Here is a 12412-nt window from a genome sequence, read left to right on the forward strand (position 1 = left end):
GAAGTCACCAGATTTTTTTTTTTAAATAGCACTTTCAAGATAGTCTGTGACATTTTCAATATATTCTGTGATTTTGTTTTACAGTTTGCTCAAAGCCCACAACAAAAAACAGAGAGAGTAGATGCAGTGCATTCTCATTGAACAATCTTACATCCTACCTTGCTGTTACACCACTGTAATGCTGGTAGCCTAGTGGTTAAGAGGTTGGGCCAGTTACCAAAAGGTTGCTGGTTTGAATTCCCTAGGTGAGAAATATGTCAATGTGCCCTTGAGCAAGGCATTTAACCCTAATTGCCCCTGTAAGTCACTCTGGATAAGAGTGTCTGCTAAATGACAAAAATGTACACAAACATCTCATTGTCACTTTGCTTTGTGAGATGGGCATGGCTGACTGGGCTCTTGCCCTGGTGTTTGTCACACAGATTCTTAGTGGGAACAATAGAATAAATGTTGCAAGACACTGTCATAAAGGCAGAGACACAAGGCAGAGACACCTCAAGCCAAGGATGTTTGCTCTCTTTCTCAGACCAGTGAGCTTAGTTACTTCTTAAAGGCTAGGAGTCAGGTCAGGTCACATCAGGTAACAACAACACTAATCATGTTGTTTTGATCACGTGTGTCAGTGTGTTACTACACTATCTTCACAGTCAGTGGCTTGCATTGAACGGCCCTGTACAAAAATAATCAAATACGCTATCCTGTAGATGGCGACATATCACGCGCCAAAGGAAAACAACTGCCGGGGGGGCAATCCTTCATGGGGCGGAAATGAATTATGCGCACGCGCATTGAACAATCTCACCAGTGTTGGTTGGTGTTGTCTGCATGGACTACACTTGAAAATAAATGAATCCATTACATTTTCTTTCCAAATAACGGTCCTGTGAATTACTTTAGACTACGTGCAAGCGTTCTCACCATTTTACTCCGTGTGGATAATGGCGTAGTGAAAGGAGATCGCATTGGGTGTTATGGCTAACGTTAGCTTGCTAAGCTAAACTTCGGTTAGGGTCCGAAGATATTATCAAGCTGGCCTCAACCCGAGGCCAACTGGCCTTCCTAACTGAGTAAAAGTAGCGCAAGGTAAGATTAAACCTTCAACAGACCATTTTTATTTTTTGCATTCAACTCCTGTCTGTCATTCCATCCCATTTGCTGTGATCATGCATGCATGAATGTCATTGACACCCCCTTTAACTGCTTTCCATTTCTCCTGACAAGTAAGGACTAAATAAACAATGTAAGAGAGAATCTACGAATCACACATTGATATGACTAATTGATCAGTAAATGTTTCTCTCAGGATGTCGGACTCAGACAGTGATGAAGACCAAGACCGTCCCTTCTCTCTCACTGGCTTCCTCTTCGGGAACATCAATGAAGATGGTCAGCTGGAAGGAGACAGCGTGCTGGACACTGTGAGTGATTACTTTGTTACAAGAGGAAAACACTCTGCACAGAGTGCAAAAAACACAACTGTTTTGAATGCATACATTAAAGCAGGAATGGGCAATCCTCATGATGAGTTCACAAAAAGTCTGAACTCATCATGAAGGGCCGCATTGGCTGAGGGGTCTGCATAGCTACATCCGTACTTATATATGCAGTCAGAGCCGGCCCTAGCCTTTTGGGGACCCAGAGTAGGGATGTGATAGAAAAAAATGCTTAACTTTTAAACATACAGTGGGTCAAAAAAGTATTTAGTCAGCCACCAATTGTGCAAGTTCTCCCACTTAAAAAGACGAGGCCTGTAATTCTCATCATAGGTACACTTCAACTATGACAGACAAAATGAGAAAAAAAAATCCAGAAAATGACATTGTAGGATTTTTAATGAATTTATTTGCAAATTATGGTGGAGAATTGAGTATTAGAATTAGAGCATTGCCATACAGGACTTCACTGCTGTCGCTTGCCTTTCTCTGCCATTTTTCAGACTGTTAACAATGATGACATTTTATTTCACCTTTATTTAACCAGGTAGGCTAGTTGAGAACAAGTTCTCATTTGCAACTGCGACCTGGCCAAGATAAAGCATAGCAGTGTAGCAGCATAACAGACAACAACACAGAGTTACAACACAGAGTTACACATGGAGTAAACAATAAACAAGTCAATAACATAGTAGAAAAAAATTATCTATATACATTGTGTGCAAAAGGCATGAGGAGGTAGGCAATAAATAGGCCATAGGAGTGAATAATTACAATTTAGCAGATTAACACTGGAGTGATAAATGATCAGATGAACATGTGCAGGTAGAGATACTGGTGTGCAAAAGAGCAGAAAAGTAAATAAAATAAAAACTATAGGGATGAGGTAGGTAAATTGGGTGGGCTATATACCGATGGGCTATGTACAGCTGCAGCGATCGGTTAGCTGCTCAGATAGCAGATGTGTAAAGTTGGTGAGGGAGATAAAAGTCTCCAACTTCAGAGATTTTTGCAATTCGTTCCAGTCACAGGCAGCAGAGAACTGGAAGGCAAGGCGGCCAAATGAGATTTTGGCTTTAGGGATGATCAGTGAGATACACCTGCTGGAGCGCGTGCTACGGGTGGGTGTTGCCATCGTGACCAGTGAACTGAGATAAGGCGGAGCTTTACCTAGCATAGACTTGTAGATGACCTGGAGCCAGTGGGTCCGGAGACGAACATGTAGCGAGGGCCAGCCGACTAGAGCATACAGGTCGCAGTGGTGGGTGGTATAGGGTGCTTTAGTAACAAAAAGGATGGCACTGTGATAAACTGCATCCAGTTTGCTGAGTAGAGTATTGGAAGCTATTTTGTAGAAGACATCGCCGAAGTCGAGGATCGGTAGGATAGTCAGTTTTACTAGGGTAAGTTTTGAGGCGTGAGTGAAGGAGGCTTTGTTGCGAAATAGAAAGCCGACTCTAGATTTGATTTTGGATTGGAGATGTTTGATATGAGTCTGGAAGGAGAGTTTGCAGTCTAGCCAGACACCTAGGTACTTATAGATGTCCACATATTCTAGGTCGGACCCATCCAGGGTAGTGATGCTAGTCGGGCGTGCGGGTGCAGGCAGCGAACGGTTGAAAAGCATGCATTTGGTTTTACTAGCGTTTAAGAGCAGTTGGAGGCCACGGAAGGAGTGTTGTATGGCATTGAATCTCGTCTGGAGGTTAGATAGCACAGTGTCCATGGAAGGGCAAGAAGTATACAGAATGGTGTCGTCTGCGTAGAGGTGGATCAGGGAATCGGCCGCAGCAGGAGCAACATCATTGATATATACAGAGAAAAGAGTCGGCCCGAGAATTGAACCCTGTGGTACCCCCATAGAGACTGCCAGAGGACCGGACAATATGCCCTCCGATTTGACACACTGAACTCTGTCTGCAAAGTAGTTGGTGAACCAGGCAAGGCAGTCATTAGAAAAACCGAGGCTACTGAGTCTGCCGATAAGAATATGGTGATTGACAGAGTCGAAATTCTTGGCCAGGGTGATGAAGACGGCTGTAACAGGTCTGTAACAGTTTGGGTCCAGGGTGTCTCTCCCTTTGAAGAGGGGGATGACCGCGGCAGCTTTCCAATCCTTGGGGATCTCAGATGATACGAAGGAGAGGTTGAACAGGCAGGTAATAGGGGTTGCGACAATGGCGGCGGACAGTTTCAGAAATAGAGGGTCCAGATTGTCAAGCCCAGCTGATTTGTATGGGTCCAGGTTTTGCTGCTCTTTCAGAACATCTGCTATCTGGATTTGGGTAAAGGAGAAGCTGGGGAGGCATAGGCGAGTAGCTGCGCGGGGGGGTGGGGGGTAGATTGGCCAAGGTTGGAGTAGCCAGGAGGAAGGCATGGCCAGCCGTTGAGAAATGCTTGTTGAAGTTTTCAATTATCATGGATTTATCGGTGGTGACCGTGTTACCTAGCCTCAGTGCAGTGGGCAGCTGGGAGGAGGTGCTCTTGTTCTCCATGGACTTTACAGTGTCCCAGAACTTTTTGCAGTTAGAGCTACAGGATGCAAATTTCTGCTTGAAAAAGCTGGCCTTTGCTTTCCTGACTGACTGCGTGTATTGGATCCTGACTTCCCTGAACAGTTGCATATCGCGGGGACTATTCGATGCTATTGCAGTCCGCCACAGGATGTTTTTGTGCTGGTCGAGGGCAGTCAGGTCTGGAGTGAACCAAGGGCTATATCTGTTCTTAGTTCTGCATTTTTTGAATGGAGCATGCTTGTCTAAGATGGTGAGGAAGTTACTTTTAAAGAATGACCAGGCATCCTCAACTGACGGCATGAGGTCAATATCCTTCCAGGATACCCAGGCCAGGTCGATTAGAAAGGCCTGCTCGCAGAAGTGTTTTAGGGAGCGTTTGACAGTGATGAGGGGTGGTCGTTTGACCGCGGACCCGTAGCGGATACAGGCAATGAGGCAGTGATCGCTGAGATCCTGATTGAAGACAGCAGAGGTGTATTTGGAGGGCAAGTTGGTCAGGATAATGTCAATTAGGGTGCCCATGTTTACGGATTTAGGGTTGTACCTGGTGGGTTCCTTGATGATTTGTGTGAGATTGAGGGCATCTAGCTTAGATTGTAGGACTGCCGGGGTGTTAAGCATATCCCAGTTTAGGTCACCTAACAGAACAAACTCTGAAGCTAGATGGGGGGCGATCAATTCACAGATGGTGTCCAGGACACAGCTGGGAGCTGAGGGGGGTCGGTAGCAGGTGGCAACAGTGAGAGAATTATTTCTGGAGAGATTAATTTTTAATATGTGAAGTTCGAACTGTTTGGGCATAGACCTGGAAAGTATGACAGAACTTTGCAGGCTATCTCTGCAGTAGATTGCAACTCCTCCCCCTTTGGCAGTTCTATCTTGACGGAAAGTGTTATAGTTGGGTATGGAAATCTCAGAATTTTTGGTGGCCTTCCTAAGCCAGGATTCAGACACGGCAAGGACATCAGGGTTGGCAGAGTAGTGGAGAGTCGATTCCTCGACTCCAGGTGTCAACTCCAATTTCTTAGTGTCAAGATTAAACTCTGCAAGGAATCGACTCCTAAGATTCAATATCTTTGGAACCGAGGAGACCAGTTCTTGACTTGAGCAGTAGCTCAGCGAGGGGCTGGGTACTGGCACCTCACATTTTCTACTGCTTGAGCTCCCGTTCCTCTTATTTATTTAATCTAGAATATTTGCCCAAAAGTATTGTGGAGCTCCTAAATGTAAACAATACCGGCCCATAAAATGAGTACGTGCTCGTATTTCAGTCCAGGTCAAGCACTGGAGGAGACTAATTAGTTGCTGTACTTCCTAGAACACAAAGACTTGCATCTTTCATAGCTAGCGAGGGATGGACAGAGAGGGGAGGAGCACAGCATAGGCAGGTTGGCAGTCAGAACCGTGCACTAGGCCAATCTATTGGTAATCAATAGCTGTATCTCACAATGAAATGCTGTATCTCACAATTTCTTGGCTTGCAATGTCTCGCAAGTACAGTGAAGCAGGGCCTATCATTAATGAAGAGGCTAGGATATTGGGATGAGCGAGGTTCAACACTTAACTCTCACACAGTCACACACAGTATCTGCGCATGCGCATGTTTTTGCTTCACACTGTTCACAGTGTGGTAGCCAGGGATATCAAAACAGCAGAGAAGTTGAGCATCATGCTTCAGAGCTCTTGGTTGTTGCGGAAATTGACCCACTCTGCGGTTTACTTTCTGCATCTACGTGAAACATTAATCAATCAAATTGATTTTATAAAGCCCTTTTTACATCAGCAGATGTCACAAAGAGCTTATACAGAACCCAGCCTAAAACCCTTTGGAGCAAGCAATGCAGATGTAGAAGCACGGTGTTTAGGAAAAACTCCATAGAAAGGCTGGAACCTAGGAAGATACCTAGAGGGGAACCAGTCTCTAAGTGGAGGCCTGTCCTGGCTGTGCCGGAGTCATAGTCCTAGGGCTCAGGTCCTCTGGGAGGGGAGAGGGGGAAAGATACCAATTTCATAAATATATATATACACTGCTCAAAAAAATAAAGGGAACACTTAAACAACACAATGTAACTCCAAGTCAATCACACTTCTGTGCAATCAAACTGTCCACTTAGGAAGCAACACTGATTGACAATAAATTTCACATGCTGTTGTGCAAATGGAATAGACAACAGGTGGAAATTATAGGCAATTATCAAGACACCCCCAATAAAGGAGTGGTTCTGCAGGTGTTGACCACAGACCACTTCTCAGTTTCTATGCTTCCTGGCTGATGTTTTGGTCACTTTTGAATGCTGGCGGTGCTTTCACTCTAGTAGTAGCATGAGACGGAGTCTACAACCCACACAAGTGGCTCAGGTAGTGCAGCTCATCCAGGATGGAACATCAATGCGAGCTGTGGCAAGAAGGTTTGCTGTGTCTGTCAGCGTAGTGTCCAGAGCATGGAGGCGCTACCAGGAGACAGGCCAGTACATCAGGAGATGTGGAGGAGGCCGTAGGAGGCCAACAACCCAGCAGCAGGACCGCTACCTCCGCCTTTGTGCAAGGAGGAGCAGGAGGAGCACTGCCAGAGCCCAGCAAAAGGGCCTCCAGCAGGCCACAAATGTGCATGTGTCTGCTCAAACGGTCAGAAACAGACTCCATGAGGGTGGTATGAGGGCCCGACGTCCACAGGTAGGGGTTGTGCTTACATTCCAACACCGTGCAGGACGTTTGGCATTTGCCAGAGAACACCAAGATTGACAAATTCGCCACTGGCGCCCTGTGCTCTTCACAGATGAAAGCAGGTTCACACTGAGCACATGTGGCAGAGTCTGGAGACGCCGTGGAGAATGTTCTGCTGCCTGCAACATCATTCAGCATGACAGGTTTGGCGGTGGGTCAATCATGGTGTGGGGTGGCATTTCTTTGGGGGCCCGCACAGCCCTCCCATGTGCTCGCCAGAGGTAGCCTGACTGCCATTAGGTACCGAGATGAGATCCTCAGACCCCTTGTGAGACCATATGCTGGTGTGGTTGGCCCTGGGTTCCTCCTAATGCAAGACAATGCTAGACCTCATGTGGCTGGAGTGTGTCAGCAGTTCCTGCAAGAGGAAGGCATTGATGCTATGGACTGGCCCGCCCGTTCCCCAGACCTGAATCCAATTGAGCACATCTGGGACATCATGTCTCGCTCCATCCACCAACGCCACGTTGCACCACAGACTGTCTAGGAGTTGGCGGATGCTTTAGTCCAGGTCTGGGAGGAGATCCCTCAGGAGACCATCCGCCACCTCATCAGGAGCATGCCCAGGCATTGTAGGGAGGTCATACAGGCACGTGGAGGCCACACACACTACTGAGCCTCATTTTGACTTGTTTTAAGGACATTACATCAAAGTTGGATCAGCCTGTAGTGTGGTTTTCCACTTTAATTTTGAGTGTGACTCCAAATCCAGACCTCCAAGGGTTGATACATTTGATTTCCATTGATCATTTTTGTGTGATTTTGTTGTCAGCACATTCAACACATTCACATTCAATAAGAATATTTCATTCATTCAGATCTAGGATGTTTATTTTTTGGAGCAGTGTGTATGTATATATATATATATATATATATATATATATATACATACATACATACATACATACATACATACATACATACATACATACATACATACATACATACATACATACATACATACATACATACATACAGTGGGGCAAAAAAGTATTTAGTCAGCCACCAATTGTGCAAGTTCTCCCACTTAAAAAGATGAGAGAGGCCTGTATCAATCTGCTAGTGTTGTACGGTATACTGAAACTTAGGTTATTTTTTCGATTCTAGAACAGGAAAAACGGTTCGGTGTTCCAATTGTTATTACTTTCTATACTTCTGTCAAAATGTGTCCCACGTATCAACTCTATCAGCGCAGCCGATGTCCCCTTATAGCGCAAGGTGTGCCACGTGCCTGCTCCACCTTGCCACTGCTAGCCTGCACTGGGAATCTGGGCTGCATCATGTTAGCTCCACCTACTCACTGCTAGCCTCCACTGGGAGTCTGGGCTGCATCATGTTAGCTCCACCTACTCACTGCCAGCCTCCACTGGGAGTCTGGGCTGCATCATGTTAGCTCCACCTACTCACTGCTAGCCTGTACTGAGAGTCTGGGCTGCATCATGTTAGCTCCACCTTCTCACTGCTAGCCTGTACTGAGAGTCTGGGCTGCATCATGTTAGCTCCACCTACTCACTGCTAGCCTGTACTGAGAGTCTGGGCTGCATCATGTTAGCTCCACCTACTCACTGCTAGCCTGTACTGAGAGTCCTGGCTGCATCATGTTAGCTCCACCTACTCACTGCTAGCCTGTACTGAGAGTCTGGGCTGCATCATGTTAGCTCCACCTACTCACTGCTAGCCTGTACTGAGAGTCTGGGCTGCATCATGTTAGCTCCACCTACTCACTGCTAGCCTGTACTGAGAGTCCTGGCTGCATCATGTTAGCTCCACCTACTCACTGCTAGCCTGTACTGAGAGTCTGGGCTGCATCATGTTAGCTCCACCTACTCACTGCTAGCCTGTACTGAGAGTCCTGGCTGCATCATGTTAGCTCCACCTACTCACTGCTAGCCTGTACTGAGAGTCCTGGCTGCATCATGTTAGCTCCACCTTCTCACTGCTAGCCTGTACTGAGAGTCTGGGCTGCATCATGTTAGCTCCACCTACTCACTGCTAGCCTGTACTGAGAGTCTGGGCTGCATCATGTTAGCTCCACCTTCTCACTGCTAGCCTGTACTGAGAGTCTGGGCTGCATCATGTTAGCTCCACCTTCTCACTGCTAGCCTGTACTGAGAGTCTGGGCTGCATCATGTTAGCTCCACCTACTCACTGCTAGCCTGTACTGAGAGTCTGGGCTGCATCATGTTAGCTCCACCTACTCACTGCTAGCCTGTACTGAGAGTCTGGGCTGCATCATGTTAGCTCCACCTACTCACTGCTAGCCTGTACTGAGAGTCTGGGCTGCATCATGTTAGCTCCCCACTCATGCTGCACAGAAGTTAACACCTTTGAATAATGTGTCACGGCTTGTAGAAAAATTTGAACAATGTCCATACAGATGAGAACAATGCAACAAGATACCGCCGGTAGTTTCCAGCTTTGTAAACTTTTCTTGCTAGCTTACAGCTTAAGTGAACATCAAATCACTACCCTAATACTTTGTGATAATATGCAAACTATAACGCAAAATGTGCTGATTTCAAAGCTGATTACCACCGAAAACTTTATTCATTCACTTAATCGGTCTCTCCATTACGTCGTTCCATCAGCCAAAGGTTATCTATTTTCTCAGTGAACTGTCAGTGTGTGTGAATAGGGCTGTGACAGGCCGCACCCCACTTGCCTCGTGAATTACATAGCTGGTTAAAGAGACTTTTATCAAATAAGTTATTTCTATGCTAATGTTGATCAGTACAACAAAATAATTGTTTGTCGTCTGTAGGCCCGTGAAATCTGCCAAAACAGTAATTCAGTAATTCAATACAACCATCTCTGTCAGATGGCGCCGACAGAGATGGTTGCCTCGCTTCAGGTCCTTAGGAAACTGCAGTAATTTGTTTTTTTATATGTTATTTCTTACATTGTTAGCCCAGACAATCTCAAGTTTTATTACATACAGCCGGGAAGAACTATTGAATATAAAAGCAACGTCAATTTACCAACATTATGACCAGGAATACGACTTTCCCAAAGTGGATCCTTTGTTCGGACCTCGACCCTGGACGTGGGATCTTATCTCAGAGGCCAATCCTAAACAAGGCGGTCTCCGCAGGGAAGGCAGACGGAGCAGCCTACTGGTCAGACTTAGAAGGCGAGCACACCATACACCGCTTCCCAGCATATTACCTCCCAATGTCCAATCTCTAGTCAACCAGCACAGTTACAATACCAGAGCTAGTGTTATGTCTTGTAAAATCGCAAGAGTAAACAGTACTGCGAGGACCACCTTTTTCTATACATGAATTTGTCTATGGAATAGGCTCTCCTTGGAGATCAATATTTAGTTTTTATAGAAATAACTTGTAAACGCAGGCAAAGGTTTTCATTTGGACAAGGTTGTCTAAGGAAGAGAAACCACTACACTGTCTGCTGGTCAGTTTATTTAATTTATTTATTTAACCTCTATTTAACTAGGCAAGTCAGTTAATAACTAATTCTTATTTACAATGATGGCCTACCCCAGCCAAACCTGGACGACACTGGGCCAATTGTGCGCCGCCCTATTGGACTCCCAATCACAGCCGGATGTGATGCAGCCTGGATTCAAACCAAATCAAATCGAATACAACAGGTGTAGAGCTTACAGTGAAATGTAACTTACTTACAAGCCCTTAACTTCTTGGTGACGGGGGGGCAGTATTGAGTAGCTAGGATGAATAAGGTGCCCAGAGTAAACTGCCTGCTACTCTGTCCCAGATACTAATATATGCATATTATTAGTAGTATTGGATAGAAAACACTCTGAAGTTTCTAAAACTGTTTGAATGATGTCTGTGAGTATAACAGAACTCATATGGCAGGCAAAAACCTGAGAAAAATCCAACCAGAAAGTGGGAAGTCTGAGGCTTGTAATTTTTTAACTCAGCCCCTATTGTAGATAAAGTGGGATATTGGTTATGTTGCACTTCCTAAGGCTTCCACTAGATGTCAACAGTCTTTAGAACTTTGTTTGAGGCTTCTACTGTGAGGTGGGACCGAATGAGAGAGGAATGAGCCAGGTGTCTGGCAGAGTGCCACAGGCTCTGAGGCGCAGTCACGAGAGTTAGCTCTCGTTCCATTGCTTTTCTACAGACAATGGAATTCTCCGGTTGGAACATTATTGAAGATTTATGATAAAAACATTCTAAAGATTGATTCTATACTTAGTTTGACAAGTTTCTACGGGCTGTAACTGAACCTTTTGAACTTTTCGTCCGACGTTCGACTGGACCTGAACTCGCTTTTGGATTTGTTTACCAAACGCCCTAACAAAAGAAGTTATTTGGACATAAATGATGGACATTACCGAACAAAACCAACATTTATTGTGGAACTGTGATTCCTGGGAGTGCATTCTGATGAAGATCATTAAAGGTAATTGAATATTTATAATGCTATTTCTGACTAATGTTGACCACCCAATATGGCAGATATCTTTTTGGCTGCTTTGTTGTCTGAACGCTGTACTCAGATTATTGCATGGTTAGCTTTTTCTGTAAAGTTTAAAAAAAATCTGACACAGCAGTTGCATTAAGGAGAAGTTTATCTCTAATTCCATGTATAACACTTGTATTTTCATCAACATTTATAATGAGTATTTCTGTAAATAGATGTGGCTCTCTGCACAATCACCGCATGTTTCAGAACTACTGAACGTAACACGCCAATGTAAAATGAGATTTATTTCTATAAATATGCACTTTATCGAACAAAACATACATGTATTGTGTAACATGAAGTCATCTGATGAAGATCATCAAAGGTTAGTGATTCATTTTACCTCTTTGTGCTTTTTGTGACTACTCTCTTTGGCTGGAAAAATGGCTGGGTTTTTCTGTGAGTTGGTGGTCACCTAACATAATCGTTTGTGGTGCTTTTGCTGTAAAGCATTTTTGAAATCAGACACTGGCTGGATTAACGAGAATTTTATCTTTAAAATTGTGTAAAATACTTGTATGCTTGAGGAATTTTAATTATGAATTTGGCGCCCCACTTTAACTGGCTGTTGGCAAGGTGGGACGCTACCGTCCCACATATCTCAGAGAGGTTTTTAACTTCTTGACGCACCCATCCCTTTAGCAGGATCATTTTCAGCAACACCAACTGAATTGCAGTGCGCCAAATTAAAATTAAATTACTAAAAATATTTAATTTTCATGAAATCACAAGTGCAATATAGCAAAACACAGCTTAGCTTGTTGTTAATCCACCTGGCGCGTCAGATTTCAATACAGCTTTTCGGCAAAAGCATAACAAGCGTTTATGTAGGAACATCTTTCTCAGTAGACAAAATATTACAAACACTAGCAGCCAAGTAGATTGGTCACGAAAGTCAGAAAAGCAATAGATTAAATTGCTTACCTTTGATAATCGTCAGATGTTTGCACTCACGAGACTCCCAGTTACACAATAAATGATGTTATCTTTCTCGCTCATTTTTCAAAATAAAGGCCTGAAACTATGTCTAAAAGCTGTTGACACCTTGAGGAAGCCATAGGAAAAGGAATCTGGTTGATATCCCTTTAAATGGAGGCAAGGCATCCAATGGAACAGAGCGCTTTCAGGAAAAACAGCACTTCCTGGTTTGATCTTCCTCAGGTTTTCGCCTGCAATATCAGTTCTGTTATAAAACTTTAGAGTGTTTTCAAATGGGTACGTTTTTTTAGCCAAAAACGAAAATCCTGCCCCCTACACTCGAAGTTTTAACCAACAATGCGGTTT

General features: G+C 44.5%; 1 protein-coding gene across 4 annotated transcripts in view; it reads left to right on the forward strand.

Annotated features, from left to right (window-relative positions):
• Window positions 1-766: 766 nt before the first annotated feature.
• The window catches only part of LOC112228653 (transcription initiation factor TFIID subunit 1), a 58097-nt gene continuing 46451 nt past the window's right edge, over window positions 767-12412 (forward strand). For 3 of the 4 annotated variants that reach the window (XM_042309736.1, XM_024394152.2, XM_024394153.2), the window contains exons 1-2: window positions 768-1083; window positions 1304-1418. In XM_042309736.1, coding sequence (XP_042165670.1) covers window positions 1305-1418 — 114 coding nt within the window. In that variant the 5' untranslated portion in view covers window positions 768-1083; window position 1304. Of the gene's footprint in view, window positions 1084-1303; window positions 1419-12412 lie in introns of all 4 variants that reach the window. The other variant, XM_042309737.1, reaches the window with a different exon arrangement.

The sequence above is a fragment of the Oncorhynchus tshawytscha genome, linkage group LG30 (genome assembly GCF_018296145.1).
Source record: "Oncorhynchus tshawytscha isolate Ot180627B linkage group LG30, Otsh_v2.0, whole genome shotgun sequence".
NCBI lineage: Eukaryota > Metazoa > Chordata > Actinopteri > Salmoniformes > Salmonidae > Oncorhynchus > Oncorhynchus tshawytscha.